The 21,811-nt window shown below is 38.2% G+C and overlaps 1 protein-coding gene across 1 annotated transcript; it reads right to left on the reverse strand.

Moving 5' to 3' along the window:
• Positions 1–5,327: 5,327 nt before the first annotated feature.
• LOC135466953 (uncharacterized) lies at positions 5,328–5,735 on the reverse strand. The gene has a single exon (XM_064744707.1). It carries the CDS (start codon positions 5,733–5,735, stop codon positions 5,328–5,330), a length of 408 nt encoding a protein of 135 aa, XP_064600777.1.
• Positions 5,736–21,811: the final 16,076 nt, after the last annotated feature.

Consider the following 21,811-nt stretch of genomic DNA (forward strand, 5'->3'; position numbering starts at 1 on the left):
CCCTCATGCATAGGATGTTTCGTTGTTTATCGAGTTGCTTAAATTTGTCATTAACAACATCTATGTGAAATTCAGGGAAGCCTTATATCAACAGTGTATAGGTATTCCGAATGGGTACAAATAGTGGCTGACCTGTTCTTGTTCTCGCATGAATACTACTATATGCACAACTAATAAAGAGTTGGTTAGCGCGCTAGCGCAGCGTTAGGGCCCAGGACTCTCTCACCAATGGGGTAGCTGTGAGTTCAAGTCCAGCTCATGCTGGCTCCTCTCAGGCAGTATGTGGGAAGGTCTGCCAGAAACCTGCGAATAGTGAAATATTCTTGAGTACGGCGTAAAACACCAATCAAATAAATAAATAAATTAAAGAGGAATCCATAGCAGACCCGATCTATCTCATTCACTAAACCTTATATTGGTTATCTGCTGCCTGTAAAACAATCCATATATAGCAAAGGCTGTGAAAGATATATATCCACCGGATTTAATGGCTATTAATGGAAACCACAGATTTTCCATATAGTACATTTTATCTGGACCTATATTTGTGCAAAGACCAAAAACTGTTTACTCTCTTGCTGACTTAAAAACAGGAGGGGGATTACTTGGACTGCAATATGCCAAACGGTAATGCATATGGCGTGTAAACTAGTTTAGCAAGATTATTCCATCAAACGCCTGTGCTCCAAGTCTCTTAAATTTTACATTGAGTATATATAATTCTCTTGTAAGTAAATATGGACAGAGCCCCCAGAATTTCTGGCATTCTGTTCCATGATTGTGTCTAATTTCGCTTAACCCGGGACTAGGGGCTTTCATCGTGTTGGATCAGAGCGCCACGTTGGATATATATGGACACTGACTTGCAATCAAAGCGCAGCTGAGATACATATACATAGTTTGAACAACTTATATACTATATTGCATAATATGCCATTTGAATACTGATTATATGTACAATCATTGAAAGATGTTGACTTTTTCTCTTTATTGTTGCATGATTCCACCCTAATTTCTTACTTTATATACTTTCTTAGTTCTTTGGGGATTTGTGTTAAACTTCATTTTGGGAATTGGCCGTATGATTATTGAAATGAAATGTCCATCTTGGTTGACGGCTCGTATAGATGTACGTTTGCCGTTTATACACATTCCCAATATTTAAATGTCGCACTTCCTTCACAGATGGCCATATCGTATCGCGTTTATCATATATACACGGTCTAAATCTGTGTATACTATATTATTGTTTTTGTATGGCCATTGTTGAGAGATTGTCCAGGTTTTCTGGCGTCTCACAGAACTACGCTTGTACATGTAAAACTGTTTTTAATCATGGACTAGAGAGAGTATATATATATATATATATATATATATATATATATATATATATATATATATATATATATATATATATACTCTCTTAAAACTAAAATGCTGGTTTTAAGAATGTTAAATTCAACAATTTGGAAGCGGTGAATGCGAGGAAAGGCTCAATTATCGACATTGGAAACAATTTCATAAATTCGACACTATAAAATAATTAGTGTAATTTATCACTATACTACATTAAATTTACACTTTTTGGTGCTGTGTGCCCCAGTAGGAAGGCTAAGAGTGTTATAATCTAACTTTATCTTTATGTGAAGTGTTTTAAGAGTTATAAAATGTGTACATTTTAATATTTTTCTTTTAGCAAATTTATTTGAAGTATTTATTTGCTTGGTGTTTTTACGCTGTTTCAAAAATATTTCACTTATACGACAATGGACAGCTTTATGGTTCCTAGAGGACCATCCCATTTGCGGAGTGGGGAATGTATTCACACAATATAAAACAATATAGAGAGAAGATGCTGTCGTAGATGTCATATATCAGATCGAGGATTTCTGCTTTATGACGATAGTCTCATGGGACCTCGCCTGCAAGTATGAGGTTTTGTGATACTACTGTAGAACAGTTTTTAAATGATTTACGTTTATTTTTTGATACTTCACAATCCTTTTTTTTACCTTGTTTTAATTGTATATAGGTATACTTCTGTATATGCATGCATTTCACATTATAAATGCCTATTTCGCTCGGTCCAGTATCCATGGTGTAATATCGAGCAGGTGGGTTCAGCGAAGTTAATGGTTAAATAGGCATTTATTGTATAGAGTGTTATATGTCTTGTGTAGAAGAATGAAGCTTTTCGTTGAACCGTTAAACCAATAGTTCACATATTTAACACCTAACTAGTACATTTTCGCCTGTCTACTCATATATTGTTATATAATTCATGTATATGGCGTGGTGGTTATCGCGCTAGCGCAGCACAATGACACAGAAGCCTTCCATAAATGTGATCGCAGTGAGTTCATGTACGTTTTTAGCATTTAGGACTTTCAAATTCAAGCTAATTGTGAAGTTCATGTTGTTGCATCAAGAGCAAGAGCAAGAGCTTCTTCACTTCATTGAAGAATATTTATGATGGACACCTGAGGCGGGTCAACGATAAACACATGCAGTAACACATTTCACAAGTTTGAAGCTAAAGGCAAAAGGGATTTGAACATTATTGCATACTTTTGCTTTTGCTAATTTGGGCTAATTTGGGCTAATCATCGTTTCATAGTTACACTTTAGATAAAACGTTTCTCAACATACAGGTATAGAACAACAGATGCAAATGATGCAAAAACATTTTAACAAAAAGTTATTTACATAATTGTTTTGTGCGTAGAATGCATCAAACCTACAAACTTTATTATTTTCAGTTGTTTTAGAGATCTAGACCTACAGTTAAAGATCAGCATAGCAGCTTGTAATGAAACAGGAGATTGCATTTTTGCTAAATCATAACTATGTCTGTAAACAATCGGATTAATTCAATCCGTCATCCTACATGCCGAAGTGACGTACATTCGGCCTTCGCTGCACATGGCAAATTTAAATATGGCGTTAAAGGGGGCTTGTAATTAGCTACTGTTTAAGCATTTATATGAAGAGCTAGAATAATACCCTAACTGAGGCCATTTGTCGACTATCACACCGCCGGTGCAGCTCTGGGTTACTCTCTTTGCTGTAGCCATTTATTATGTTCTAGGTTACATTAATTCTTCTAAATAAGAGACAATTTGTCATATATCTTCGTGAAAGCCCATGAAACATGCATAGTATACTCACATTATTGGACCATATACACATGTTGTTAAAGATCTTATTCTCAGAGTTCATCTGGTGTGACTGATGTTCATGTATATTTAATTTGTGTTAATAACCGTGTAAAGACTGTCCATTTGCTCTGGAGTCATTGTGCATGTTTAGGCAGTGAGATCTACCGTTATTCCTAACATCAGAGTCCCGATGTATTGCTGTCTCAAACTAATAAACGGTTGTTAAAAAACTTGAGTGTAAGAATTTCCGTATGATCCACAAATTTAGAACAGCTTGCCACGATTCAGTGAAAGCTACACAGTGTCTGTTTATTTATTTTTTTTTTTGTATGCAGTTGACTTGTCAGACAAGAACATACTGGTTTCAAGTCAGTGGCGACGTGCATGAGAACACTTACATATATAGCCTCAAAACCAACTTTAAAAAAAGAATCTTTCTTCAAACTCATCGGCCAACAATACAATCAATCTATTGACGTGACGAGGCAGACAGACGCATTAACTGTATATAAGCAGGTTTTAAAAGACACTGACGGGAAACATTTGCGCCTGAAAAGCTTTAACTCGTTTACAACGCTTGTAGTGATAACCACATTTGTTGGATGCTATCCAAGACATACAAATTAACAAGCTAGCGACTACTTTTCACTGTCTGGAAATGACGTTTATTTGTATGTGTTACATGTATATACAGGATTGACCGTACACCATTGCTATTCATTACCTTTTTTTAAGTTGACAACTCATTAGACTTACATCTTTGCCGTAAAGCCTGCAACCTTTACTGACTTGGATGGACGTAACACGAAAATGACTTTGGTTTAAGAACAAATAGTGAGAATAAGTATTTTTCTAAAAACAATACATACACCTTGAGAAATTACTTTCTGTACCACATGTTTAAGAAATCATGGTATGTGTTTGAGGCAGCAGCGCGTCGAGGCATAAAGGGTCCTTGTCTACCGGCTGGAATACCACTTTGCACATTACCGGCCATTCTGTTCGGCATGGAAGCGGCGGGCATTCTACCAGGTAAACTTCCAGGTACACCAGCTGGCACATAACCTGGCACACCTGCAGGCATACCACCATGCACACCTGCAGGCATACCACCATGCATGCCTGCGGGCATACCGCCGTGCATACCTGCAGGCATACCGCCGTGCATACCACCTGGCATCAAACCGAAAGATCTAGCTCTATGCAAATTGCTTTGCATAACCGTGGCGGAAGCGAAGTTGTTGTATGGCGTTCCTGTACAGCAGCAAACGGTAGCTCCCGGACAGTCGCTGTTTCCTGACAGGTCGGGCATTGCGCCGTCACATCCGCCAATGCGACACTCGCAGAACGGTTCGGAATTGTCCACAGCTCCCATCATAAGCCTTCGTCTTCGCTGGCTGATTCCACAAGGAACTGCAGCTAGCTAAGGTCATAATGTGTCATGATTAGTATTCTAACAACAGATAGAAATATTGTAAACCTGCTACCTTTTGCAGGTCTTATAGTGAATGAAAAAAAACAAAAAAAACATCCCAAACAAAACCAACAGCCCAAAACGCAGACAAAAAGAAAGGAAACAAAAACACATGGTTACTTCCTTGCCCTATGAACAGAGTCATGGTCTTCAGCTTAGACTTCCATGATCATTGAACCTAATTTACATATTTGAGGATGAATGACTATGTTTGGTTATTTTCTTTGTAAATGCTGTGAATATTTATATTTCCGCTGTTCAATACTTGGTGAACATGAGCAGTTCGTGATTCAGTTTGCTTGGTGGCTAGTTTGCTTGACTAAGTCAGATAATGCTCTCCACTGCAAATATTACTTCATTCTTGCAATTACTTTAGGTCAGATCCTTTGTCTCAACGTGAAACTATCGTGGCAGCGTCTAGGATACGTGTTCAGAACCTTAGCCTGTATTCAGAAACAACAGGGAATGACAAAATCTCTCAGTGACGCAAGAACCTAACCGACATGAGTTTTTCTTTACTTGATGTATTTTAACTGTCTTAACGATGATCTCAAGAACGTTTGACTGTCATGACTGCAATCAGATTTATGGTTTGGAACAGCGGACAGATATCAAAACCTTCGCTACAGTTGAAAAAAATAATTCGACATTGGTAAGAAACGAAATTTAAAATTGTTTTCATATAAAATAGTGTACTAAAATTCATAAAAAAGGATACTGTCTAAAAGATCCATCATGGAAGCAATGTCCATTAGCAATGGCATACGCTGAGCGGGTGGAGGTTGAGGTCCCCAGCTAGGTGTAAGTTGAGGCCGTACTGCCCAGGGCTGATAAACCTGCGGCATGGGTGGCTGATTAGGTGGAGGCACGCCCCATGGGTTGTTACTGGCAGCATTAAATATCCCAACACCAGGACTCGTCTTTTGCGGGTTCACTTTGGTAGAAACAGCCGTGTCTCCAGTGTTGGGTGGATTGACCGGAAGTGTGGATTTTGGCGGACTGGCTTTAGAGGAACTGGAAGTTGAAGGATTAGGATTGGGCTGTCCGATGGAAGGAGCTGTCCACACAGCAATGGTGGCTAAGATGGGCAACAGCAGCTTCATAGTTCTTTGTCTGAAATATACCGACGTGGTCACAAAGGTTATTGTTTTAACTACTTTGTTTCAATAACTTCTCAATTTTGTATTCAGTAAACGAGAAATGATCTTCTAAAGTTCGATATCTCATTGGCGAAGTGCGTGTGATAGGCCTACCTGCGTTGAAGGTCAGAAGAATAATATTGAATAGTTAATAAATAATACTACATTGAACTCTACATATATTATTGTTAATCTAGCGGTTACTAATCTTGCTTTTCGTCTGTTTCTCATGCAAGACCTGTGTTTTCAAAAACAAACTTGTTTTTGAAACGACTTGAAACGTTTTCTTTCTCACGTTTGTCCACACTGTATGATAACAGCCAGTGCTCGCCTAGATGCCGCTCAAGCATTATCGTTTGTACACGAAACACAGAGGGGTGAAATATTTATTTATTTATTTATGTGAAAGGTGTTTCACGCCGAACTCGAGAACATTTCACTCATACGACGGCGGACAGCATTATAATGGTGGGATAGCGGGCATAGCCCTGGGGAAATCTATCCGCAGATTGCTGGCAGACCTTCCCACGTACGACCTGAGAAGAAGTCAGTATGAGCTGGACTTCAGGGGTCAAACATTTTCCTAATAATTACACATACCTACGTGTACAGTCACTACCTAACCTATACCGCCAGTGTACATGGACATCAGTATCTGCTCCATAGACAAGGGCTTTTAACCTTCTCTCGGCAAGAATGTTTTACAGTTTTTCGATTTCAACAAACCAGTCGTACCTTACAGAAATCGTAACTCCTTATATTATATAAGCGTAAACGCATGATACCAGATAGGAGCTACAGATATAGAATACCTCAATATTATCCTTTTGTTAGGAAATAGAATAACAGTTTTGAAGATTCAGTGTGCCAGTTTTTCATTCTGTGCATTTAATTTTAACGTCTATGCCATGCACATGGTTCGTAAATAAATTCAGTCAGTATGAATGATCATATGTTCCGGGTCCTTCTTACTTCAGTATAATCCAGAGAGTTGTTGTACAGTAATTAATAAGATAAGAGAGACAGTCTTACCTATTCGCTGCACTGATGTTTCCTGATCTACGTTAGAATGATGCGACGAGACGCTGACAAGTGCTCTCATCCTGATATATAAGGGAACATCGACGTCACAGAGCCCGAGATCGAGTGAACAGAAATAGATAGGGTCGTGAGAAGAATAAGTAATGACGTGCGGAAACGATTCAGAGTCAGCTTCATGTCCTAAGGCAAAATACCTGTTTCTTCATGCTGGCAGATATTTCCCTATGCCACTGAAGTTCTTCCAGTTTTCCATCCCTTATTATTTTTAGAACTTTCAGAAGTATTGTTCATGTAACAGACCTTTAAAGAAAAAAAAAACGTCATCAGATGTGACAAATGCACCTCATCACCACCTGATATAAACCTGAATCTTATTGGTTTTTAATGGCCGGCATGAAATATTTAAGAATAAATATGAAAACATATATAATTGATATGCAAAATAATATAGGCCAACAAATAAACTGTTTTATGAATAAACTATAGGATATAGGGTACGGAACTTGTTAACTTAGTTTCCTTTCACAAATACAGTTAACAAATATGGTATTAGCGATCAAGAGCGTCCTAAACACTACTACACAGTCTGATTGATTAGGCTGTAGGATGAGGCCGATGCCACATATATATATATATATATATATATATATATATAATATATATATATATATATATATATATATATATAATATATATATATATATATATATATATATATATATATATATAATATATATATATATATAATAAATGCATATATGTGGCATCGGCCTCACCCCTCAAGGGATTCTCCGGGCCAGTGCCGGTGTGGGCGTGTGTTTGTATGTGTGGAGGGAGGGAGGGAGGGTTATAAGTGAACACAAAAAGTCAACAAAAAGTTTTGTTCTGGAGCAAGAGAGAGCTATTCTGCTATGGAGAGGTTTAACTAAAACCAAAACAGATAGGATAATATAGTGGTATATTATCTGACGATGGCAGCAGTCGCGATCGAAAGCTCATAACATACCACCTTATACACAGTTGTCAAAATTGTCTTATGTGTTTGGGTCCAGCAGACATCTACACTCATACTTAAATATACGTATGCTTGTCAAAATGATGACCACGCGGTACATTGTTACATATCAGTTGTAAGCCAGTGGTGAAGGTATGGAATCATAATGTTAGTCGCCACTCAATAATTTTGATCAAGTTTATCTTGTTAAAATGTCGAAATATTAATTTTTTTTTCGGAATTTAGTGTAACGCTTTTCAATTACGCTTTACAATGTTGTCGACCATTCCGCATTAGAATGGAGTAGCTGTAAAATTGTATTCACTTTGGTGGTAGGTATAGCTTACTGGTATCGTCAACCTCTTAATCATTTTTTTTTCTGATGCAAGCAATGTACCCTGTGCAGTATTTTCAAAATGTGAAAGTCAAGGATGTAGAATCTTGGTTTAGAAGAGAAACATCGGTTTACATTTCCAAGACATTTTGTTTTTGTCCTATGCGTCATTTGAAGATTTTCTCACTGGGGGACAGACATTATACTGATAATCAAGCCGATAGCAAAACTGCTGAAAACATGATGAACCATGATGGCTGGTAGGTTGATTTCATGGATGAAATGTAGGATTCCTACTGCACGGAGAGGTTTGCTTATTTCTAACATTGTTTGTTAGATTGGTAAAAAATCCATACATGCCTTTTTAAAGATTGAAACGGGGAGAACAACTGGTTCGCACTTTCTGTCGGTTTGGCGTCAAGACAATAAATCAAGTTTTGTTTTATGAAGGGGCTTTAATCGTTCCTTTGTGGTTTGCCATATTGTTCTGACTGGCGTTGTTTAAAGAAGGTTTGTTGTGGAGCTATTATGTATAAGAGCACATTATATTCAGTGGAAATATGGGAATATTTAAGCATTGTCATAATAAAATGTTCAGTTCTATTTTCAGTTGGCAGTAGATTCAGAACTGAAAGTTCGTTTTCTGTTGTATTCAGTATTCAGTGTTCCACGATAAAACCTCTTTTCCTTCGTTTATGTGTGTGTGATCTGACCTATTAAAATCTATGGATTTTTTGATAATGAGAGATTAAGGCAAGCGCTTATATTATAATGTACGGTGCTTGGTATCCTTATCTCAGCCTAAATTTAGGCTTATATATATACTATTTTTTTCAGATATAATTTTCCGGTGCAGAATATAGCGCACCTTGTTGGGTGTAAAGCATCTACACCTAGTTGTTGTTGGTGATCAGCTTCCTTATTTCTTTCTTATCTCTGGCTAAAAATACTGCAGACTGTTATTCATCTAGTTATAGCCCGTAGATTCAGTGGCGTATAAACACAAGAACGTCCCATACCAGTTTTGGACCAGCATGGGGCACTTAATATCTGTTCACTCGTCCCAGCTCGGCGAAACGGAAATAAACCACCAGAAAACCAGAGTAGATCTCGTAGCGCACGATATTAAATGGCCACACGGTGTTGTATGTCAGCTTGTCCACCGTTCACCAGTTCTGTTTTGCACATTCTATCGCAAATTTAGACAACCTTTGTATAGTAACGATATATCCCTTGGCATATTATGTTTTTGACTGGCCTTAGACACTTTCATTTATAATGTCATGTCGACAACGTAGAGTCTTTAAAAATATAAATAAGACTAATTATAAAAGGGGACGATGATGTGATCATTCGCTCCTATTGTTGTGATCATTGTTCGCTCCTATCTAATAACGTAACCCTAATAACGTTACTTCGCTAGACTAAAACTGCCACATGGTATTTAAGATGGCTGTAATAAATTGATATCTAGACCTATTTCACATCTTAGGTCGAGTCATTCATATACTGTGAGAGGTCGAGTGCATTTGTCTTACTCCATGACTAGAGAGATAATTATGCAATATCTTAAGAAATTAGAATTAGATCTCAAACAGTTTGCCGTGCAGTCTGAGAGCTGAGGGTTCAGGTGCATGTAGGCCGTTTATTTAAGCGTTCAAGGGAGCTGGAAATCGGTCAAGGCCGAAGTTAGTAGGCCTGTATTAAAGACCACTCCCACTAGAGAAAGGCCGTTTCTTTAAATCTTGGAAGAACAGATAATAAATAAGTCTTTTACATACGATTTTTTCATTTTGTCTATTTTATGACGCGAGATGGGCACTAACCATTTCTCAGGCTAATGAAGCGTACGTTGAAATAACAAATGATGTATGTTTGTTTGAATTCGCGAATTAAAACATGAATGTATTTGTTACTGAAACTAATATGGCAGCCACCGACAAAAATTTAAAAAATTAGACGGTCATAATGAAATAAAGCAGCTGCTGTACTCAGAAGTTCATACCATCGACTGACATGAGAACACATCACACGAATTGTACACTAACGTGGATTGGAAAACACCCATTGCTTGTCTGGACGCGTTATTATACAAAGGGTACGAGGTATTTCTTTTGTTTACAGGTTAGTAGGATTTCTTCTTTTCTGGACTGCATTGACTGATGTTCGGTTGCCCATGGAGGACACGTTGAGCAGTTCTAGACAAGTGACGTCTAACAAACTGCAATTTATATGAATGTACTTTTTATAACTAATTCTGCATAGGCCATGCCCATAGGATTCTGTATGTTGCTACAGAAACAATGAGAATGAAACTCTAACTGAAGTAAATTGACAAAAAGCTGGATTTCACCGGTTATGTGTGACCATATGCCAATTATCACACTGTCGTCGCTGCTCTGGTGTTACTCTTAACACTGTAGTCTTACACTGTCCATGGTTTAGCAGTGAAACAACCTTATACAGGATCTATTCTGAGATTATATATCCTTGGAAGAAACAATATTTTTTAAAAATTGGATGAATGGTTGGAGATATTTAGCGGTGTGGCTCGGGCATCAATGCTCCATTTCCTAGTTTTTTTCTCTCGTTTTATCTGCGAGGGCGGCATCATTGTGAAGGATTTTTGTGTACGATTACGTCTTTTGTCGTACCCATATATCCTCACCAGGAGGGCGTGGCTTCCCCTGCATGGTTATTCCTAAAGCCAATAAAGCGGAGTTTCAAATGGCAAATGATATATGCCCCTTTGAAATGGCGAATCAGAATTCGTGTTGGAAATGACGTTTGAGGGTCACGTCCTGCGGTTATCCAATCGTATCTATTGATACAGTTGAAACACGAATCACTGTAATAACATAACAATACACAATACTCAAGTCACTTTTCATGAAACTATTGTTTAAAGTTTTGATCAACCCTTACTAGTACAGCTTCTAAAACTCACGAGAAAAATGAAATTTTCATGAAGACATACGTATAAATTGTTGAGTTCAGTAAGCCGGATGCAACTTAGTGTTATGGGGAAGATAAATTAAGTATACGTGTCTTTTGTCGGCGGAGAATTTGTATGTATCACATAAGACATTCAGCAGTTCACTCACTCGCAGGGAACACGGTCGTTGTTGCTGTATTGTTCCGTTTAACTTTTCCAAAATAAGTCGATATAAAGATAATGTTTGCAGTTTAATACTGGGTTGCTATGATTCACCCAAATAGTAATAAATAGAATAAATTTTTAGTGCAAGGAGGGCCTACTTGGGAGAATGACATTGTTATTCATATTTGTCCCTAATAACCGAACGTGGTGGTGGTGGTGGTGGGTCAGGGATGGGCGCATATAGAGATTTACAGGGCATATATTGGTCAACAGTCCATACAACCGTCAGTTTTCATAATTTGTTTTCGCGTACCGGTTTATCGTATTAAACTGAAATTTGGTACATCATGAAATTCTCCTTGACAAGTTACATATCAAGAAACACTTCCAGAAATCTTGTTTTTATTATTGATCATCTTAAGGATTTCTTCTCATTCTTCGTCGTGGGGTACATTTTTGAAATGTGCATGCAGGAGACTTCTCTCCCAAAGCCAAATGGTGAATCTTTCCCCTCTAATGCAAATTGGGGTGAAACAGTGAAGTCTGTTGCCATTACGATTTGTGGATGAACTTGCGTGGGGAGAAAGACCGCAAATTTTGTGTGTAAAACGACACGGACTATTTCTTTCAATACACTTCTCATTCAGGTTATATAATTTATGGAAAACTTCTGACGGCAAACTGTCCCGTGTTTCTCAAACCCTTTTGGAAATGCACATGCGTCGCAGCATCTGAGCACAAACGGTAACTGTTTTTCCAGGTTTTAGTATAACAACATATTTAGATTTCAATGTACATGTAATAAAATAATTGCAAAAAGTTGCCTATGAAGTGATTGACTTTATTATATCGATAATCGTACGCACCCGTACTTTGTATATGTTGAGGAAGTCTTGGTGATTTAAACTTATGTAACGGAGCTGGCTATGACACTTCCACGACTGAAGTTATACAGAAGTAAGTTCCCATTTCATCATACGGGTTCCAGGAGAGCAGAGAGAAAGTGAACAAAGTCAGAGATATTCAGTTTCAACAGTTTACTAAAATGAAACTGGCCAGGTGCATTAAAACGATATCTGAAAATAAAAACATTTATAAACAGTTGAACGAAATCTTCAGGTCTGGCCTTTCCCTCCCCTTCCAAATGAAATTCCACTTTTGCCGGTATGTTCTCTCTACCTGAGGTCTGCAAGGACTGCTAGTGTTCTTCTGGATTAACATGGTTATCACAATTTCCAGGAATACACCCATATCAGTCACAGGATAGACTGAACACGCCAACCGGTTCCAAGCACTCGAACCGTGCTAGACCTTTACCAATGGTGTTACCCATCAATAGAAGGAAACTCAACCTTCCATCGGTTACATGTTACAGAAAGAATTATCTGCCCTCACCCGTATTTCACTTTGGCGTTCTATTCCCCGTTGATCAAATAATACAGTTATCGTCAGCATAATAAAAGAGAAATTCCTACAGGCACAAAGTCCGTATTGGAAAAAGTTTTAACGTAAATATTGGGGTGATTGGCAGTTTTAATTAGGGTTAATTACGGGTTAATTAGGGAATAGATTAATGAAAAGTAGCTTACTAAATTGCCTCCCCTGGGTCATCAGACTTATAATCAATTCAGATTACCGAAAATATAAGGCAGTTGGTGCATGCCATGCATTCAAACTGTTACCATTATAGCTTCAACAATGACTTAAATACAGTACAGTTGGCCTTCCATAAAGGTCGTCATCTGAATCTGAGAGTCTTCCACTCATCTGTAATTTTTATAGCACATGTACATATACAATTTGTATTTCATACACAGCTCACAGATATTAGCAAACTTTAAGCAACTCTTCTGAATTTTTGAAATGGCATTTTTGTTTGCGTGTACTACATACAGGATTTAGCGCGCTGCATTATGTAATCCACATGTAATGCAGTTCACTTGCTTGTTTGAAGTAGATAGCTATTAAAAGCTGTATCACTTTTACAAACATCGTTCGATGATCATACATGTAAAATGATTTTGGGTTGGAATATAAATATGCATTGTTTCAAATATATTTTTTCTATTGAGAAATCACCTCCTGTACCACAACTGTGGGAAATTTAGCCCACCAGCTGGCGAAATACTTGGCGTATTACCGCCCATCATGTTTGAGGTACGACCGGAAGATCTAGCTCCAAGCAAATTGTTTTGCATAACAGTGGCGGCGGCGAAATTGGTGTACGAATTTCCGGAACAGCAGCAAGTGGCGATGCTAGGACAATGGGATTGAGCGCTTCTGGAGGGGTGTTGTATGCCGTCAAATCCACATCTGCCCACTCGACACTCACAGGAGGCTTCGGGAAGGTCCAAAGCCGACTGGAACATCCCTAAGCTTAGACTGATTCCACAAGGTCCTGACACAGGTCAAGGTCATAATGCGTGGTAATTAGTGTAGACCTACAAACAATTTGTGATTACCTTTGCAGCACGAAATATGACTTCGTTGCCATGAGAACGAAAGACCTGAAACTTGTACTGGTCCTTAGCTGTTATCACCATTAATGCACTGTTTTTTATTTGCATAGACGAATGACACAGAGGTTCCTGTTACTGTATTGTTATCTTTGCCATTGTTCTAATTCAATTCAGTGAAACCTACCTTAAACTCGCGTTTGTCCAATCTCTTAGATGCAAATGCATACGTTAACAGTGGCATTACGATACATTTATTTATTTATTTGATTGTAGATTTAGGCCGGACTTAAGAATATTTCACTTATACTACGGCGGCCAGCATTATGGTGAGAGGAAACCGAGCAGAGCCCGGGGGAAACCCACGACCACCCGCAAGATTCTGCAGATTTCGAAATTTTTTCACACAAATGGTTATATAGTAAAAGCCGTTAAAAGGATACTCTCGAAAAAGTCCATCATAGCGTCCATGTCACTCAATAATGACATTCCTATAGCTTGTAGAAAAGGGGATCTGGGCAGCTGACGAGTTGGGGGTGCCGGCCATCGGTTGCTGCCGAGAGGATTAAAGACCCGAACTCTAGCAGGGGGACGATTCGTCTCTAGCGGGTTGACGGCGCTGTTTCTGGTGTTTAGTGGTGGATTTCCCGATCGTGCCACGATAGGCGGATTGGCTGGTGAGGAACCGGAAGTGGAAGGATTAAGGTTGGGCTGTCCGATAGCGGAAGCGGTCCACACAGCAAGGGTGGCTAAGATGGGCAACGACAGCTTCATAGTTCTTCTTGGTCTGAAATATACCGATGTGATCAGAATCAGGTTATTGATTTATAAACCTATCGGCATCACAGCTAATGAAGAAGCGGAGAGTGGTATAATCTGACACAACAGTCTCATTTTAAAATCACTTTTGGGCTCCTCATATATTAACAAAAAAAAATACTCACTATCTAAAATACTTTAATGTGTTAAGTATATTTAGTTAATTTGCATGAGCACCTCCTGTGGTATTAAGGTTGCAACAGATCCTGGTAAAGGTTTATTTGTCAATTTTTTGGAAACGGCTTTAAATGTTTTTCTCATCTTTATCCACCCTATAACAGAAGAAATAAACATGTTGTTCTACCATTGCCGTGTAAACGGAACCTGAAGGAATCAAACGTCTTCCGGACCACGACAACGTGTACAACACCACAGCAAAATATGCAACAAATGTGCATGGGCATAAATGTAACAAATTTTATAGCGTTGAGACAAATTGTATGCTGGTATCATGAATCACTTAAGTGTTATATAAATGTGTTACAGCATACATGGGCTGTAGATATAAGATGTAAAATCATAACCTTACCTGTTCCCTGCACTATGTGCTTCTCCGTCAACGTTAGAATGATACGATGCGACACCGACAGGTGCTCTTCTCTTAATATATATAGGGTGCACACTGGCCAAGTATGGGAAGAAGTCTTGTGGCCTAAAGCAAAATAACTATTAATTTACGCAGGTATATTTCCATATGCTATTTCATTACCTTCCAATTTTAAAATAGATCAACCGATAATTTGTTGATCGGAAGTAATTCAACAGACCTAGAAATAAAATGTATCATTTAACCTATACAATGTTTTTGTTCTATGGTGACTCGATTAATGAAGAAAAAGAAATAAATGAAAATTAATGAATAATATTAATATAAATATATCTTTAAAATATGAAGAGCAAGAACAAAAAAAAAAAACATACCACAAAGCCCAAAAAGTCATATGCAAATTTGTACACATTCCATTTGCTATTTTTGTAGAAATGACGAATTTTGACTTTGATTGCAGTAAGTGAAAATTTCATTAGCTTTTAAAATGTCATGGACGTTATATGTCCAGTAAAAAGCCCACTTTATTAGGGGTTCACAAAGTTAATTCAGGTCCCATCAGCATGCAAATGATAACAACTCAAAATATCTCACAGTAAAACTGGACGCTCAAGAGCACTTACCCTATAAATACGAATCTACTTGAAACTTGTCTAGAGATGACATTGAATAAACTCAATTAGCTCAGTTAGATGATATTCAAGGGAAATAAAAAAACAACGCGACAAGAGGTAACATACATCTAGGGTCCTTTTTTCTACTGATACGTTCCTAGCTGTTACTCCAGAATTCAGATAATATCTTCAAGAGTATACTCAGATAGTTGCCAGGAACATGGTCGTTATTGCCATATTGCGGTATTTAACTCCTTTAAACGAGGTTTTCTGAAAATAATAACAACTTTACATTATCGATCAGCCAGTATCTATATAAAAGCAGCCCTAGGATTTAGGAAGAGCATTTCTGCATGACAATTTAAACATTGAATAATCGGCCGTGTTTCCCAGTTCAGTCTATGTCAATAACAGTAGAATAAAAGGTCATCCGGTGCATACACATTGGACCTCGTGTTAAGTGACGTGCCCATCACAAAAGCTAGTCTTATGGTGGTGATTATTAACGTAGAGGTCAAATTTCCGTTGCAGATTTTTCACTTCAGTCAATCACAATACTATTTATTTATTTATTTCATATTTTACGCCGTGCTCATGAATATTTCAGGGCCACCATTATGGTGTGTGTAAACACGGCATAGCTTGTAGGAAAACTACGACCATCACTAGGTTGCTGGCAGATTGAAAGTAGAATCAAAGATCAGTCGGTACAAATTAACTTTGACCTTGTCTTAAGTGACCTTTCCGTCACAAAATGTTGTCCTAAGTTGGTAAATTTATGCCATTTAGACCATGTTCAACATTTTACATCTGGTTTTAATGCTGTAGCTTTCATGTCAAATGAATCACTAATTAGCACTCTTCTCCTAAGTGGTTTTTCCCCTACAAAATTTTGTACCAAGCCGCGATACCACAAACCATTTCTGACTTGAGTCAAAATTTAATACGCAATCTTAAAGCTTATTTTTTGCTTTAGGAATTAAAAATTTGTTCACCTTATCAATGTTATCTGAAGAAAAGTATGTCTAAATTTCAACTTACAGAGCAAAAAATGGGCATTGCGAAAAGGTTCTAAGTTTTAACTTAAATCACAAACAGCTTTGTGGAATCGGCCCTAGATTCATAATTTTCTTACAGCGTAGCATTATTGTCGCTGTAAAGATAACCCCACAACCACCGCCCACCATTGGCTTCACTTAAGACAAGGTTTCTGTAGTCAGGTAAACTATCTCTACCTCACAAAAGAGTCAACGCTTTTGTAGTGTTGTTGAGTTACGCGGTGTTTTGGTTGGTGATTCTTAAACTCATCCGCTGTCAGTAGTGAAATATTATTGAGGGCGTCGTAATCAAATGTACATGTAATTCATAACGTGAAAACAATTTCAATGTATACAAGCTACTGTAATTAGTGTACCAGTGATGGAAGATACCGGTACCTGGAGCAGATTTTGGGAGACACTGAACATGAGAGGCCTATGGACACTCACGACACATGTAGTGTTTAGCGTATGCGCACAGTTCTCATACAAGACGACCAGGGGGGATCTGTGGCCAAGTGTTTAGCGTGACATCGCGGTTGAATGAATTAGAAACCTTTCACCTATGCAATTGTTGTGGGTTCAATACTACCTCATAATGCTTGCCGCCGTCACCTAAGTGAAATAGCCTTGAATACGATGCAAAACGCCAATTAAATAAATAAATGCAAAAAGATCAATACATATTTACAAGTTTCTAACATTTGGTAAATTGCGTTTATTTGTGTTTGTTATATACATGATTCCAAATAAACTGTTGTCTATTATGTCTCGAGGAATTCTTGTAAACTTACACTGATTACGAATCAAATTCAGGTTTAGGCAAACTAAGATTAAAAGAGATGGTAGCTTCAACAATGACTTAAAAGGCTGAACTTCCCAAAGCTCATCTTCAGTAAATACAATCAGTCCATTCAGATCCAATCCATGAGGCCGACATACTCATTAATTTCATGAGCAGGTTCGCAGAGATACATTTGAGCCGGATACGCCTACATGTATTCTCTTCAACTCTAGTGTTTACATACGTGGCAAGGTCTGGCAGAAACCTGTGGATGGTCGTGGGTTTCCCCCGGGCTCAGTCCATTTTCCTCCCACCATAATGCTGGCCGCCGTAGTATAAGTGAAATATTCTTGAGTATGGCGTAAAACACCAATCAAATAAATAAATAAATAAATAAATAAGCAAATAAATGAATCTAGTGTTTACCGTATTTAAGCAGTTCTAATACACGACCCATAAAATGAACAAGTTCTAGATTTGGCAAATGATGTTTTTATTTGTGTGCATTACATACATGATTTACCGTGGTCCATTACGTAATACATGTAAATGCTATACACTTGCTCAACTCTTTTGAAGTAGTTAACTGTTAAAAGCTGCCTGGTATACAAACTGTGCTACTTATACAAATGTTGTTAATTCGATGACCATATCAAATGATTTTGGGTTGGAATATAAATATACATTGTTTTAAATATATTTTTTCTACTGAGAAATTTACCTCCTGTACCACAACTGTGGGAAATTTAGCCCACCAGCCGGTGCAACACTTTGCGTATTACCGCCCATCATGTTTGAGGTACGACCGGAAGATCTAGCTTCAAGCAAATTGTTCTGCCAAACACTGGCGGCAGCGAAATTGGTGTACGAGTTTCCGGAACAGCAGCAAGTGGCGATGCTAGGACAATGGGATTGAGCGCTTCTGGAGGGGTGTGGTATGCCGTCAAATCCACATCTGCCCACTCGACACTCACAGGAGGCTTCGGGAAGGTCCAAAGCCGACTGGAACATCCCTAAGCTTAGACTGATTCCACAAGGTCCTGACACAGGTCAAGGTCATAATGCGTGATAATTAGTGTAAAAACAATTTGTGATTACCCTTGTATCTGGAAATAGAGCAAGTTGCTGTATGCGGTTTGGTTTCAGTGAAAAACAACATAGAGGAAAATACCAAAAAACGACTTCGTTGCCATGAGATGACTTTCGTTGTTCTGATCCTTAAAAATTAGAATATCATCACGAGTTCACTTATTTCCATTCACATGGTTGAATGGCAGATACTGTTACATTTGTTGCCTCAGTTCAAGATCTGGCCAAGGCTTTACATTACTCTGTTTCAGGCCTTTCACATCACTGGTTAAGCCATGTTCGCTCTATTTCTTAAACACATATGTTAACAAAGAGACATTAAGAGTGGCTAACTGACTGGTGTTAACGCGGTGCCCAAGAATATTTGACTCACATGACATCGGTTTGCTTGGATTGTGTTACGGTACTACAAACACATGGGAAAATACGAGCTCTCAATGAAGCTAATGTAGAAAAATAGTTTAAGAAAGAAACGATTTCTTGCCGTGACATGCAGTATTATTATTGTAGCTTTTGCAACGGGAGTCATTGAAAACATTCATTCTAAAATAGAGTGAATAACCACATTTTAAGCCTTGAAAAAACGGTTGAAAACAACACTTTAACTATGTTAAAAAATAGGTCATTTACATCAGGTACACACTTAAATGACGGTTGGATGTGCAGCTGTGGAGTGAGCTTTAAGTCTTGGAACATTAGACCTTTTGTACCCTTATCTGTTCAGTTGGTTCAGTTTTATCTGTTAAAAACAAAGTGTATATTTTAAAAGTTTACTTATTTGATGGTTTAACGTTTAATGAAATTTTGAACTCAAATTAAGGTGGTTTGGGGGAAAACCTGACACGGAATAATTGCATAAACTCTTCACTAGAAAGCGAAATTCGAAATTATTTTCTTATAAATGGTAGTAAAGTAAAACCTTTTAAAAAGGATACTCTCCACAAAGTCCATCATAGCGTCTATGTCAGTCATTAATGACATTCCCATAGCTTGTAGAAAAGGGGATCTGGGCAGCTGACGAGTTGGGGGTGCCGGCCATCGGTTGCTGCTGGGGGGATTAAAGACTCCGACTCTAGCAGGGGGACGATTTGTCTGTGGCGGGTTGACGGCGCTGTTTCTGGTGTTTGGTGGTGGATTTCCCGCTAGTGCCACGGTAGGCGGATTGGCTGGTGAGGAACTGGAAGTGGAAGGATTAAAGTTGGGCTGTCCGATAACCGGAGCGGTCCACACAGCAAGGGTGGCTAAGATGGGCAACGACAGCTTCATAGCTCTTCTTGGTCTGAAATATACCGATGTGATCACATAGGTTACTGGTTTAAATACTTTGTCCACTAAAATACTTTTCTAAGGTAATATTGAGGAAACTCATTCTAATGGGATGGTCACATAGAATTTTTGAGCTCCTCTTGGCTAAGAGTGTAGGAAATGAAAAATGTCAATATCTATACTGGGCTACATTAATTTTAATCGGTATGAGCATCTCCTAAGATTTCAACAATAAAAAGGCCCTGGTTAATGTCTAACTTTCTTCTTTTTTCGAAGCGACTTAACTGTTTCCGGTGGAAAGGTTTGTCAGCAACCTGTGGGTGGTTCTGGGTTTCCCCCGGGCTCTGCCCGGTTTCCTCCACCAAAATTCTGGACGAGGTCATATAAGTGAAACATTTTTGAGTACGGCGTAAAACACCAAATAAATAAATAAATAAATAAATAAAAAGTTTCCTGTTTGATGTTATCGTACCCTCCACCAATTTCCCAAGACGCAAGGTAATCAGTATGAAGTAGAAAATGAACCGTTCTTCATGGTTTAAATCTAGACGACAGCGGTTCAGCATTTGCTAACTTTGTAAGACAAGATATATCCTTACCTGTTTGCTGTACGAATGGTACTTCCTGGTGTACGTCAGTATGGTGCGATGCGACGCTGACAAGTGCTGTTCGCCCCATATATAGGGGGGAGATCGACGTCACACTGGCCGAATACGATTAAACAAAAATAGATGGTGTTATGATAAGAAAAAGTCGTGTGGCCTAAAGCAACATAGCTATTTCTACACACTCTTACAGATTTCCATATTCTATTTCAATACTTCTTTTTCTCCATCTCTTATTATACTGAGAAGTTACAACTTTATCATTAGTGTAACATGCCTTTTCAAAGGCGCTGAATGCAGATGTGTTAGTTTTTACTTCCGTTTTAGCCACAAACATGAAAGTGGAAAACACCTGTCACGCAGATAAAAGGATTTATTTATTTGATTGGTGTTTTACACCTTACTTAAGAATATTTCATTATATTGTGAGGAAACCGGGCACGGTTGAAACCCACGATTATCCGCAGATTGCTGCCACACCTTCCTACATAAGGCCGGAAAGGAACACAGCATAGCTGGATTTGAACTCACAGCGACCGCAGTGGTGAGAGGCTCCTAGGTCATTGCGCCGGGCTGGCGGGCTAACCACGGGGGCCCCTAAAATAACTGATATTTAGTCAGTACTGTTATGCATGTGACTTGTCTTGGTTAATATCACTTAGCCAAGTCTCTTCAACCCATAAACCAGTCATGATGTGAGCTGAATGATTTTGAACATGGATCAAATAAACACCTAACTTACAAATTGAAAATAACTAAAATGTATTTGTTCGTTTGGACGCAACCGTATGTTCTGGTCTCTGGTCTATAAATTTTATGGGCAGAGGAAATCGCATGGTCCGATAAATCAACACTCCTTGGGCAAGTTGCTGGAGATCTCTCCCACATGAGACAAATTTCATAATCGTGGAAGACAAGTGTTTTCTAGCGATCATCACGTATAAGACGGCTCATGACAGGAGTTTCCATCGCTTGTGACCACCGATGAATTGAAGCATGGGAATTCTGAAAATTCTCTGTCCGAGAATGGATTTGAACCCACGCCTCGTGTGACATAGCCACAGGAAGTCCATCACTTGAACAACTCGGACGCGGATCTATCTCTAAGTTATTAACGATCTATTAATTTGTATATACACATCATTTGCAGAAGAAAACGATTTAATATTTGTAATATTTTTACATTTCGAGACTAAATGTAGTGAGCGCTCGAAAGAAGAGGAAAAAAGTCAGTGTAAAATAAATATCGATTTACATGCCCTTTAAATCCACATATATTTACACATTACAAGTTTATTTATACAACATATTTAAAACATTTTTATTTTTATTTATATAACATTTATTTTACATT

Source organism: Liolophura sinensis, chromosome 6, assembly GCF_032854445.1.
Source record: "Liolophura sinensis isolate JHLJ2023 chromosome 6, CUHK_Ljap_v2, whole genome shotgun sequence".
NCBI lineage: Eukaryota > Metazoa > Mollusca > Polyplacophora > Chitonida > Chitonidae > Liolophura > Liolophura sinensis.